A 14025-nucleotide genomic window follows, 5' to 3' on the forward strand; every position below is an offset into this window, starting at 1 on the left:
TCCCTTGCCCAGAGACCACAGATGTAAATAAGCTGTATAGTTAACTCTGGTACAGGGCCTGAACTGTGCATGGTCCCTGACAAATAAACTAAACTACTATCACTTTATTTTACTTTTTTCAACATTCTATACTATGACTATTTTACTTTTTTCGACATACTATACTATGACTTTTTTTCGACATACTATACCATGACTTTTTTTGACATAATATAGTGACTTTTTTTTTTATATACTTTGACTTTATTATGGATTTTTTCGACTTACTATACTATGACTTTTCTAAACTTATCAACATGCTATACTATGACTTCTTTAAACTGTTGTCAACTTACTGTACTGTGACTTTTTTTTATTACTTATTTCTACATACTATGACTTTTTTACTAATTTTGACGTACTATGACTTTTTTTCGACATATTATACTATGACTTTTTAATGTTTTTTTTTCACCGACATACTATTTAAGCTCAGAGGACAAGGTCATAATGGGAACTTTCCTCTTCAGGAGAAAATTTTAGTCATTTTTGAAATCATCACAACTCTTAATATACATAATTCATACACACAAACATGAAACAAAGCTGGAAACCGAAACACTTAATTAAGGTACCTTTAATTGTCATGGAAATTCAATTGCAATTCATTTAAAATTATTTCAGCGGCACTGACTGGCCTCCACAAACTACTGCAGTACATTCTTAAATCAGCTGTTTGTTTTTTGATCACTGGCCACCAGATACATTCAGTCACTACATTTTAAATACATCATCCATAATTACTACAGTATGAACACGTATATATGTTAACATACGCTGCTGTTAATCAGTGATGCCCTTCTTCTTTTTTGTCTGACTGTATTTTAAACCAGAGCCCTGAGTCATCATGCTGCATTCACTTCACCCGGGAATAATCATACTTATTAGTTCACAGTAGTACAGTTAGTAAACAATTATTTAAAAACCATAAAGATGCAATGATAGTAGTTAATCTTTTCTACAGAAACATTGAACAGATTTTTCAGACTGATCTCATGAAGTGGCGTATGTATGACACGCCAATTCGTATGCCATTATTGGTGCATTATCAAGATGCATAATCGCTTTTTAGCGTGTTTATCAACGCCGTTTGGCCTCCATCGACTTACATTATCTTGCGATTGCTGTGTGTGCTGTTTACAGCGTAGACATACACACGGACAGCTCAAAGTGCGTACAGATAACACGCCACTTGTCTTAAGAAAGTGGGCGTGTATGTTTACGCAAAGTCATGATGTCATGTTGGATTTTTCGTATTTCCAGACTTTGACAAACTAGGATTGCCAAGGATAATATTCCAGCTGAAATCTGCTCTAAGCAATGTTTTATATCAGTGTTAATCATAAGGGGCGCTGCTGTATCAGGAAGAAGCTCTGGGCTGTTTATGGAGCATTTAAAGGTAATAAATCAGCCACAAACTGAGGGAAACTTGGCCCTAATTTTAGGACTCTGAAAAATGAAGTTATATAAATTTTAATCAACTTTCTAAACCTGTGAAATGACTTCCATCTGTGCTGATATTTAGGAGCGATACAGATGGCGTTCAGGCAGAAAGATGCTGTTTTCAAAAGACCTTTTTTAGGCAATAACTAAATAATTTTTCTGTGTTCATGCCATTCTTGCATCTGTGTGTCTGCAGTAATAAATCAAACTGATTGACTTCTCACAGCTGAACAAGAAGTGTTTTTCAGCTCCTATCTTATTACCCTCGTGGTGTCTTCCTGTCGACCAGCAACTGTGTTTTTCTGGGTCAAAATGTCAACATTTTGTCGATTTTATTCCAATTTATTAGTCATTTTTTTTAAATTATGTTTTTGTCAAGTTTTTTGTCGTCTTTTTCCGATGTTTTTCACGTTTGTCAAATTTTTTTTTAACAAGTTTTTGCCACTTTTGTTCTGTTTTTTTGTCACTTTTTTTCTCCATAAAAAAAAAAAATTGTCTGGTTTTTTTTCAGCGTTTTTGTAGGTTTTTCCAAATTTGTCACTTTTTTCAACGTTTTCTGATATAGAAAGTTTTTGTAAACGGGTCAAATTTGACCCGAGGACAACAGGAGAGTTAATCAATCAATTTCAATCTACGTTCGATCTCACGTTCTATTTTCTTCCGTTTTTACACAAGTAAATACTGTGCTTGGGATCTGCGAAAAGACCGGTGACCTACACTCAGTACTGTCCCTGAACGCATCAGGACGGCTGCTTCTGCTGTGTCGACTCTGCAGACTATGTGTTACAGCTTTTCAAATAAATGCTGATTAATTCACAGGAAGTTATTGAAGAAAACCTGCTTTTTCATGCAACTGGCTTAACTTGTTGAAGGAGCTATATTTTATACATAACGCATTCAGTTAATAAACAGAAATATATCATTGCTCGCAGCTGTAAGACTTACAAGTTAACACAAGGTGTAGTAGAAAGAAGATAAATTAAATGTTTTAGCAGCGATCGGCAGTGTTAAGCGATGTGATGGGACAGATCTTTATTAAATTAAGCCTAAAAGTGTATACGTTATGTATTCTGTGTTTACGTACAGCAGATTGAAATGGGTTATAAAGTTAATATGTGTGAGCTGTATTGAATAATTTTAGCTGAAGTACAGTAGATAGTTTGCTAACTTATGTGCCCGTACTGGTCGTGCCTTTATGCTACATAAAAAAAGTGATTATTTTATATTTTATTTCATTATTTCAACTGACGTAAAACGTTTCAGCATTAGCTGCTTCTAAAACACAGGCCTAGATTTAGACTTTTTCCCCACGGGAAGTGAATGCAGCATTTTTACAACCAACTCACAATAAACAAAAGAACTAAAAAACTGGTGAAATGTGGCTCAATGGTGTTTTAAGCCCCCAACGTCGCCTTCCAGGCAGCTCACCCTCACCTTAACCCTAAACGTAACCATTGCCGCGCTGCCTGCAAGGCAACGTTGGGGGCTAACAACACCAAACACCGTGAAATGTCCGCCCGCCCTGACAGTGTCCTCTCCGATCAAACATCAATGCTAGCTGTTTTCATGGTTACTTTAATTGTTATTATTTTAAAGGAACACACCGATTATTATTCTTTATTCTCAGAACCCAGATTCAGTCCATACATACCCTTCAGGACGTAATTCGATTTGCTCAGCATATTAGTTTCCAGCTAAACCGGTAGGACGAAATTTCATCTAGCCTACTGCTTCCGGTTGCGATTGTAGCCATTTGCCTTATTTACATGTTGTGATTAGAGTCAATAATGATAGCCATCTTCTAACCGTAAACAAACCGGGAACTATATTCTCAGACAGGCTTGCTGCGAGCATATCACTCCGCCCAAGTACTATATTCTTCCGCCTGAGAATATAGTTCCCGGTTTGTTTACGGTTAGAAGATGGCTGTGTCTCATGTTACGTTGACTCTACAAATCACAACATGTAAATAGGAACATGTTGGAGTTATTTTGTCACAATTCGGAGCAGTAGGCTAGTTGGAACCAGTTACCTGCAGGATCTGTGCTAGGCTAAGCTAATGCTGGAGCCGTCAGACAGCGTTACAGCACGCACTGAGATGAGAAGGGTATGTATGGACTAGTCTAACTCTGGGGGTTACGGTGAATAAGATGAAGTCCCAATAAGTCGGCGTGTTCCTTTAACTACGAGGCGGTCTTTAGCTCCGTCCAGTCGGCCTGCGGCGAGCGCGCGCGGCCTAGCTGAGGATTTTGTGGTACGGGTGGAGCGTGAGGGACGAGGTGAAGGCTCTGATGTCGGTGATGAGCGCGGCGTCCCGCGAGGCCGACGGCAGGAAGGTCAGCTCGCTCACTTCCCCGTAGGACGAGGACGGAGGGTTGTCGGGGCTTCCCGGGCAGCAGCCGGCGCTCGGCTCTGGGGGGTCGTTCTCCTCCACGCCGAAACCAACAACCTGACGGAGACGCAGAGAGAAAACCTAAGTAACTCAAAACATTACATTTTACAACCTAAGTACTCTGTCTTCTGCGCCTATCTTGGCGAATAAAGTGAAAAATGTATTTCAGCTAGCTCACATAATAAACAAAGTCTATCCTCTGCTGCAGTGGCATTGAAAAAGGGACCTTTGTCTGTTGTTTAAATTATACTTCACATAAAGTTCTCCATGTATGTAGATTAATTGTAGCCCAAGTCAAGCACATGTCGTCCAAGCATCAGCGAGATGAGTGTGAGACGGTGCAGGCTGCGTGATGCTACCACTGGAGGGCACCGGAGTTTAAAGTTCTCCAGAAAGGAAGGCAGCTTGATCCTCTGTGTAAGAGGGGTTGATTTAAGTAAGTTAAGTGTGGTAAAGATTCTGTATTTTCTGATTTTTAGAGCGTTTTGTAAGCCTGTATTTTCCCTCCCTCGGATTGGAGTCGGAATATATTTATTTACTTTTAAAGGATCGTAGCGTTTGTTTGTTTGGTATCACTTTACTTGAAGGTATCGACATAATCGTGACATGACACTGTCATGAACGTGTCATACACGTTATAAACAAGTCATAAACGTGACTTCTGTCATTTAGTGTCATTTGGTTTTTGTCATGACAAGTTGACATTGTTTGGGTTGTCTTGATTATGACAACTTGACATTAATCAAAGTGACATTACCAGAAGTTGTCTTGGTCATGACAACTTGACATAATGTCATCCTGTTTAATGTCAAGTTGTCTCTTTATATATATCGATATTATATCGATATCGTGATATGAGACTAGATATTGTCTTAGATTTTGGATATCCTAATATGGTGATATAACATAAGTGTCTTCTCCTGGTTTTAAAGGCTGTATTACAGTAAAGTGATGTACTTTTCTGAACTTACCACACTGTTGTAACTGTTCTATTATTTGCCTTTACCCACTTAGACATTATATCCACTTTACTGATGATTATTTATCTAAAATCTCATTGTGTAAATATTTTGTGAAAGCATCAATAGTCAACACTACAATATCGCTGCGGTATTGATATCGAGGTATTTGGTCAACAATATCATGATATCTAATTTTCTCCACATCGCCCAGCCCTACGAAGACCTCCCAAACAAATTTAAATGTCAACTTGACAAAAACCGAGTGACACTTAAAGACAGAAGTCACGTTTATGACTTGTTTATAACGTTTATGACACGTTCATGACAGTGTGATGTCATAGTTATGACGTTGTTAGTCACAATTATGTCGATACCTTCAAGTAAAGTGTAACCGTTTGTTTTTTTTTGTGCATGTTTAGCACATCATTTAAAAACTGTACTTACTGAATATTTGTCTAAAATTCAAACCCACTCACATGCACGCTGAGCTTCCTGCTGCTGGCGTTTCTGTGCTCCAGGAACCAGGAGACCAGCTCCTGCTGAGAGAACAGCTTCAGGGCCTCGATCTGCAGCGGGGACACAACGGGTCAGAACCACACAGAACCAGGACCAGAACCAGAGACCTGCAGCATCACTAACCTAGCAGTAAGTAAGTACCTAACAACAGTTGTTATTAGCAATGTTTGGACCCAGTTCCTTTTTCCTAGATCTTTGCATTTGAAAAAATGAAGAGAGACCGAGAGAATGAAGAGATGGACGATGAGAGACCGAGAGGAAGATGTAAGGAGGGAAGGAGAGAAGAGCAGAGAGAACGAGAGAGGGAAAGAGGGAGATGAGACAACGAAAGGGACAGATGAAGTGAGGCAGATGGAGAGGGAAAAGGAGAGACAGGAAGAGAAGGAGGGACAGACAATGAGAGACAGAGAATGAGGAAGAGATATTTTCATATTTTATTTTACTCAATGAATTTTATATATGTATTTTGTTTTTTCATATTTAAATGGTATTATCCTTGTTGCTTGGGCAATATTGTTTTCCTGACATTCATGCCAATAAAGCATTTAGAATTCTGGGAGGGTGAGACTACGAGAGACAGAGAGGGAGGAAGATAGAGAGAAAGGGAGAGACATCGAAGAAGATAGAGAATGAGGAAGGAAACTAGAGACAGGGAGACGGAGAGAACAAGGAAGATAGACAGAGAGAGGGAGGGACAACGAGAGACGGAAAGAACGAGGGTTAGAGAGGGAGAGATAATGAGATAGAGAGAGCGAGAACAAGGGAGAAAGCGAAAGGGGGAGGGAGGGAGACAAAGAGAATGAGAGAGAGAGGGAGAGAGAGAGAGAGGGAGAGAGAGGGAGAGACAGACAGAGAGAACGAGGGAGAGAGACAGTGAGAGGGGAGAGACAGAGAGAAGGAGGGAGGGAGGGAGAGAGAGAGAGAGAGACAGCGAGGGGAAGAGAGAGAGGGGAGAGAGAGAAAGAGGGGAAGGGAGAGAGAGAGAGAGAGAGGGAGAGAGAGAGAGGAGAGGAGACAGACAGAGAGAACGAGGGAGAGAGACAGTGAGAGGAGAGACAGAGAGAACGAGGGAGGAGGGAGAGAGAGAGAGACAGCGAGGGAAGAGAGAGAGGGGAGAGAGAAAGAGGGGAAGCGGAGAGAGAGAGAGGGGAAGAGAGAGAGGAGAGAGAGAGGGGAAGAGAGAGAGGGGAAGAGAGAGAGACAGAGAGAGAGAGACAGATAGAGGGAGAGAGAGAGAGAGAGAGAGAGAGAGAGAGACACATAGAGAACAAGGGAGAGAGAACGAGAGAGAGAGAGAGAGAGAGAGAGAGAGAGAGAGAGAGAGAGAGAGAGCCGGTGTGTGTCACCTCCTTGTCGAGCCTCTTGAAGACGTACTGCTGCGTGACGACCTCGAACCAGTTCCGGTCCACCTCCTCCCCCAGGTGGGCGTCCTCGCACTCCTTCAGCTTGATGAGCGCGGTGACCTGCGTCCTGAAGGCGTCCTCGCTCAGAGCCGACAGGCGCTCGCCGAAGCTCGCCAGGAACTCCTCGATCTTCGCCTCCACAAACTCGGTGCTGAGAGGACAAAACGGGACGCTCATCATAAGGATCTCCCCAGGGTCCTGAACAATACTAAATCGGACAATATTAAAACTAGGGCTGTGCTCGATTGAAGAAGTTCTTAGTCGACTAATCATTCAACTGTATCGACTAATCGATTAGTTGATTTAATCGACAGATCTGTAAATCTGAGTTTCTCTGCAAAGAGTCACGCTAAAAGGATGCATATATTGAATAAGATAACGCCTCCTTTGCATATTTAAACACAACATTTCAGAAAACGTGTAATACAGTAAATAACTGCCTTAATGAAAGTAATCAAAGTAGGTTTCCCGGTGATATCTGTGAGGTCAAAGGTCAACCCTTAATTCTTGTGTTTACCAGAGATGTGCTCGTACGTTTCTTGGAAATAAGTCATTCAGCATGAAAACAGCATCAGACATGACTAGTGGACTAAAGAGATCTAAGTTGACTAAGACCAAAACCACCGATTAGTCGACTAATCCACTAAGAGGGAGCAGCACTAATTAAAATATTTCATTAAAGCATATAGGAAAAGGAAATAAACATAAACTCTTACTAGAAAAACCTAAGAAGAAAAACTCTAGGAGCCCTATTTTAACGATCTGAGAGCACGGCATGAAGCGCCTGGTGCAGGTGGGTTTAGGGTGTGTCCAAATCCACTTCTGCTAGTTTGACGGTGTAAAAAAAGGGTCTGTGTGCCGGGCGCCTGGTCCTAAAGGGTTGTCCTTAGTGTCTTCATTAATCAGAGGTGTGTTTTGGGCGTAACATGCAATCAACCAATCAGAGATCATCTCCCATTCCCTTTAAAAGCCAGGCGCGTTTGGACCTTGGAGCATTGCTGTTATGATGGAGGATTTACACCCTAATATTTATATTAGTAATCTTCTGCATGTGTGTGTGTGTGTGTGTGTGTGTGTGTGTGTGTGCTGCTGTGTGTGTAACAAAGATAGTGTGCGCGCGCTGTGCACGAGCCTAGGAACATTTTACTAATGCTCTGTTAAAATAAAAATGAAATGCTGCGTTATTGACTTTAGACCAGGTTTTTGTTGGTCAATGGCGCCATCACTTCCCGCTGCCTCAAGATAGCAATACTCCCAGAATGCACCTGAACACACCTCCCTGTAAGACCAGCGCGCCCAGAATGCACCTGAACACACCTCCCTGTAAGACCAGCGCCCAGAATGCACCTGAACACACCTCCCTGTAAGACCAGCACGCCCAGAATGCACCTGAACACACCTCCCTGTACGACCAGCACGCCCAGAATGCACCTGAACACACCTCCCTGTAAGACCAGCACGCAGAATGCACCTGAACACACCTCCCTGTAAGACCAGCACGCAGAATGCACTTGAACACACCTCCCTGTAAGACCAGCACGCAGAATGCACCTGAACACACCTCCCTGTAAGACCAGCACGCCCAGAATGCACCTGAACACACCTCCCTGTAAGACCAGCACGCAGAATGCACCTGAACACACCTCCCTGTAAGACCAGCGCGCCCAGAATGCACCTGAACCTGTCTTAAACCAGCAAAGACATTTGCGCTCTATATTACATATAATAGCTAACATGTCTGTAACTCTACAAAGAGGGAGAGAAACAAACACAACAATCAAACATTCAAAAAGATCCAACTCACCTGAACTTTGTGGCCTGAGTTTCGACGGTGACGGAGAATCCCAGCACCCCCGAGGTGTTCCTGCAGGTGGGGTACACCTGGTACCTGCGAGGGGGATTAGATGTCAGAGAGGGTTTAAAAACACACACTAAAAAGTGCACATCAATGATCTGTAAACTCCGCATGAGTAGGATCGGGCACCGAGAACTGGTTCCAACAATCGGCTCAAAAACTACAATTACATTTACACACTGTGACAACTTGGAAGATATCACCACCTTGCATCAGCTGTTCTAATCCAGCGGATCTGCCTCTTTCAAAACTGATGCATTTTTTCTGTCCCGGTGCGCACCAATGGGAGAAGAGCACTTCAGCGTTTAAGGATTGAGTGGAACGAGACGGACGGCCGGGCAGTACACAGGGTCAGTGGATCTATAGCTCAGTTGCGCTGCAGTTAAATTAAAAGGTCAAGTCTTTAGCAGGGACTGTCCTTCCTTTGCCGTACCTGAAGTTGCTGCATTCTGGCTGCTGTCTGGAGATTCCTTCGTGCACAACTCGTATTCTTTCTGATGTTTCGTACCAGATGTTGTAACAGCGGCCATGTTGTGTATAGTTTAGGGTCCTCGCCACCACCAGACCAATCAGCATTGAACAGACTGAACATGTAGCTGGACTTGAACGGCCTTCTTTTGACAGAAAGTACTACCAAACAACAACTTGTTCTGCTCACCAGTTCCATGTCCACTTCCTCACAGCCTGCTGCGTTGAACACTCCACCTACGTAAACACCTTCCCGTAATCAACGGCGCCGTCACTACGGCGACCAGCGTGGAGCGCCGAATGCAAGCGTAGGGTTTCGGTTCGCTCGGAAAAAATTCTAAGGCTCGGCAGAAACCAGAACCCCCGTCAAAAAGCCCAAAATTCAGCCGAAGCCTGGATTCCAGTCCTTCCAGAAAAATGAAAAATGAGTTTTTTTGTGATTGTTGCGAGGCAAAACTCCTTGATTATGTGGCACGTTTTCTTAAAAACTGCAATGGAATATGGGGATATTTATGCAATTTAATGCGATGAAATTGCGGGAACTTGCAAAAATTTCGATAATGTTCACGTCGCGTAATTATGGCACTTCATAACGTTCCCATGGCAACAGGGGGAAATGGCTGCTCTTGTGTGAAGTAAACGCAACATTTTTCAACTTTCTGCTAAGATATATTACGGGACTTTTTTTGCAACGAAAATGCGGTGATTATGAAATCATGCAAAGCCCCGCATATTTTGCGCGGAAATCGCATAATCCGAATTCTTGAGGGACTGAGATTCGGTGCATCCCTGGTTCTAAGTGACACTGACCCGAGCGTTTCCTTGGTCCTGAGGAAGTCGAAGCACGGCTCCTCCATGTGCATCTGAAGAGAGATGAAGACAGATACATATATATATATATATATATATATATATATATATATATATATATATATATATATATATATATATATATATATATACATATATATATATACACACACACACACTTTTCCAATCACAGAACAGAAGTTGTGACTTGGTTTACTTTTAATATTGACATCATGACAGATGAAGTATTTGTTTTACTGTTTAAAAATAATAAAAAAGTTGATATATTGCTAACTTCTCACTTTAACTTCTCACGTATTCCCGTGTAACTTGTCTTTAAGTGCGCCTGTATTGTTCATTTACTTGTTCATATAGTTTAGTCTTTTTTTACTAGTTGTGTATATCATTTATTTAGTACTTGTACGTTGATATATCTGTCTTTAATCTGTCTTTTAAACCTGAATTTTATCCCCCATTCTGTCTCTCTTTCTGTCTCTCTCGCTCTATCCCTCTCTTCCTTTCTCTCCCTAAAAAAAAAAAAAAAAAAAAAAAAAAAAAAAAAAAAAAAAAAGTAAAAAACATCGGAAAAAGGTCTGGAAAAGTGAAAAATCATGGGAAAAGCCAAACGTTGGATTCTTTTACATTTTGACCCAGAAAAACTAAAAGTTGCAACTTGGTAGACGGCGAAGACAACAGGAGGGTTAAGGAAAAACTGGGAAACTTTTGAGGCAGAATAAAGTGTTTCATATGGAGGACAGAAGCTGCTAAAATAAATAAATAATGTAATAAATGAAATAATATGCCATTAAATGTAGACATTAAATAGAAAAGAATGTGTGATATATTGGTTTTAATTAGCTTCCTAATTTATTTACCTTTGTATTATTTCCCCTATTTATTTACTTCTCTACATAATCTCCTTTTATATATATTTAAATTTCTCCTTTTTATATATTTTTTGTAATTATTAATTTATATTTTTGCATTTATGTTTTAGTATTTAAAATAAACTGTATATTTAAAGTTATTTATCAGTTTTAAAATGTATGTATGTATTAATTATTAACCCTCCTATTTATTTCCACAATTGTTTTATATTTATTTATCGTTTCCTTCTTCCTCTATGGTGTTATACGTGTTATATCGGTGGCTAGCGTTGGTGTAAAACCACTCACCACCATCAGCTCCATCAGAGCGTGTTCTCGGAGGTTCTTCAGCCCCGACTGCAACACAAACATTCAGACACATCAGACCGAGAGGCCACGGCGAGGGAAGAGATATTCTGGCGTTAGGAGGCGTCATGGCAACCCTACCTGGTAGTAGACGGTCACCTCCGAGTTGGCGTCTCCTTTGTTGAGAGACTTGACTTTACAGAGGTGGTGTTGGTGAGGCAGCTCCACCACCCGGAACAACACAGGGACCTCTGCTGACAGAGGCTGGAACTGCAGCTTACTGCAGAGAGACAGGCAGAGAGACAGACAGGCAGGCAGAGAGAGAGAGAGACAGGTAGGCAGAGAGAGAGAGACAGGTAGGCGGAGAGAGCGAGAGAGAGACAAACAGGCAGAGAGAGAGAGGCAGACAGTCATGCAGAGAGATAGGCAGAGAGACAGACAGGCCAGCAGAGAGAGAGAGAGAGAGAGAGAGAGAGAGAGAGAGAGAGAGAGAGAGAGAGAGACAGGCAGACAGAGAGAGACAGGCAGAGAGGTAGACAGACAGAGAGAGACAGGCAGAGACAGACAGAGAGCCAGAGAGAGAGAGGCAGGCATAGAGATAGACAGACAGTCAGAGAGACAAACAGAGAGAGAGAGAGAGACAGGCAGAGAGACAAACAGAGACAGAGAGAGAAAGAGAGAGACAGGCAGAGAGAGAGACAGAGAGAGACAGGCAGAGAGTCAAACACAGAGACAGAGAGAGAGAGACAGGCAGAGAGAGAGAGAGACAGGCAGAGAGACAAACACAGAGACAGAGAGAGAAAGAGAGAGACAGGCAGAGAGAGAGACAGAGAGAGACAGGCAGAGAGTCAAACACAGAGACAGAGAGAGAGAGACAGGCAGAGAGAGAGACAATTTAGAAAAATTTTAGGATTTCATTTATTTTTTTTTTTACATAAAATAAAAAGGTTAATGTGAGGCTTTAGGAGTGAGCATCTCATCAGATGATCTGACTTCTGAATAAAACACCAGAAACACTGAAAGTGAAATAAAGAAATAAAAGAGGAAACTCACTCGATGAAATACTGCAGAAACTCTTTGGACTCCTGCAGAGGAAACAAGGTCAGATTACAACGGGACCCGTTCAGACACAACGACAGGAACTCAACACCACTGGGTGCAAGAGGAGTTGGTTTAGAAAGGTCTACCTACCTACCTACTATACACTAGGACAGTGGTTCTCAAATGGGGGTACGTGTCCCCCTAGGGGTCCTCTGGAGGACTGCAGGGGGTACGTGTCCCCCTAGGGGTCCTCTGGAGGACTGCAGGGGGTACGTGTCCCCCTAGGGGTCCTCTGGAGGACTGTAGGGGGTACGTGTCCCCCCTAGGGGTCCTCTGGAGGACTGTAGGGGGTACGTGTCCCCCTAGGGGTCCTCTGGAGGACTGCAGGGGGTACGTGTCCCCCTAGGGGTCCTCTGGAGGACTGTAGGGGGTACGTGTCCCCCTAGGGGTCCTCTGGAGGACTGTAGGGGGTACGTGTCCCCCTAGGGGTACTCTGGAGGACTGCAGGGGGTACGTGTCCCCCTAGGGGTCCTCTGGAGGACTGCAGGGGGTGTCACTGTTTTTTTTCTTCTGTTTGTCACTTTAAGTAAGTTTTTGGGGCTTTTTGTCACTGTTTTCGACCTCTTCTTTCCTCCCTTCCTTCCTTCCTTCCTTTTTTCTACTGTCTTCTTTTTGTCCAAGTTTGTCGAAGTTTTTTTTGCTTTTTTCAAAAAACAATTCTGCCTTTTTCAAGGTTTTTGTCACTTTTTTCGAAGTTTGTCTTCCTTCTTTTTAATGTGTGTTTTTTTTTTTTTATAAGTCTGTCGCTTTTTACGAAGTTTTTGTCTCCGTTTTCTAAGTTTTTGATACTATTTTCCACCTATTCTTGCCTTACTTTCCTATCTTTCTACTGACTTTTTCCAAGATTTTGTTGCCTTTTTTCATCAGCATTTAAATGTTTTTCAGTTACATGGCTGGTTAGGGGGTACCTGGTTTAAAAACACAATTCAAATGGGGTATTTTATTTTTAAAAAGCTTGAGAACCAGTGCTCTAGAAGACTCTGAAAAGACTTTAAAAAGACTTTTATTTTCTGTAATTTCTTTGAACTATTCTCAACATAAAAAGAGTTTTCCTGTTTGTGTTTCTGCGTCTCACCGTGCTGGTGAAGTTTCCCTGCACCAGCCCCTCGACGAACAGCTCCGCCTTCAGCCCGGTGGCGAACGCCGTGAGGTCGTCCACGGTCAGACCCTTGGTGACGGCCTGGTACTTCTGGATGACCGACCAGCGACTGTGCTCCAGGATCTGCAGACGCACGTCTCTGCAGAGACACGCAGGAGAAGGAGAAAAACACTAGCTGAGTCTTTGTTTCCTGAGGCAGTATTAGGGCTGGGCGATATGGAGTAAATCAGATATCACGATATTCTTGACCAAATACCTTGATATCGATATTGCGACGATATTCTAGGGTTGACAATTTGTGCTAGATTTTAGATAAATTATCATCAGTAATGTGGACATAATGTCTAAGTGGGGAAAAGGCAAATAATAGAATAGTTACAACAGTCTGGTAAGATCAGAAAAGTACATCACTTTACTGTAACACAGCCTTTAAAACCAGGAGAAGACACTTATGTCATATCACGCCATTACGATATCCCAAATCTAAGACGATATCTAGTCTCATATCACGATATCGATATAATATCCATATATTGCCCAGCCCTAGGCAGTATGCAGTTAGAGATTCAGCTACATGCATAGACCTTAAATTAATGTGTGGCATTTATGGAAAAATCGGAAAAATGAGTTCCTGAGTGGGAAAATTCAGACTTTTATTAACATTGTGAGATGGACATGCCTTGGCGGAGAGCTGCACTTTCCAAGTGCCCTTCTAGTTATAATTGTTTTTATGTCATATTATTGTTTGTATTATTTTAGGGGGAA

General features: G+C 42.0%; 1 protein-coding gene across 1 annotated transcript in view; it reads right to left on the reverse strand.

The window, feature by feature from the left end:
* Nucleotides 1-3609: 3609 nt before the first annotated feature.
* LOC120565914 (nardilysin-like) overlaps nt 3610-14025 on the reverse strand; it is a 52072-nt gene continuing 41656 nt past the window's right edge. The window contains 9 exon segments of the mRNA XM_039812032.1: nt 3610-3931; nt 5313-5402; nt 6699-6906; nt 8560-8643; nt 9889-9941; nt 11064-11111; nt 11202-11340; nt 12114-12145; nt 13237-13399. Coding sequence (XP_039667966.1) covers nt 3719-3931; nt 5313-5402; nt 6699-6906; nt 8560-8643; nt 9889-9941; nt 11064-11111; nt 11202-11340; nt 12114-12145; nt 13237-13399 — 1030 coding nt within the window. The 3' untranslated portion in view covers nt 3610-3718.

This window comes from Perca fluviatilis, chromosome 9 (genome assembly GCF_010015445.1).
Source record: "Perca fluviatilis chromosome 9, GENO_Pfluv_1.0, whole genome shotgun sequence".
Lineage (NCBI taxonomy): Eukaryota > Metazoa > Chordata > Actinopteri > Perciformes > Percidae > Perca > Perca fluviatilis.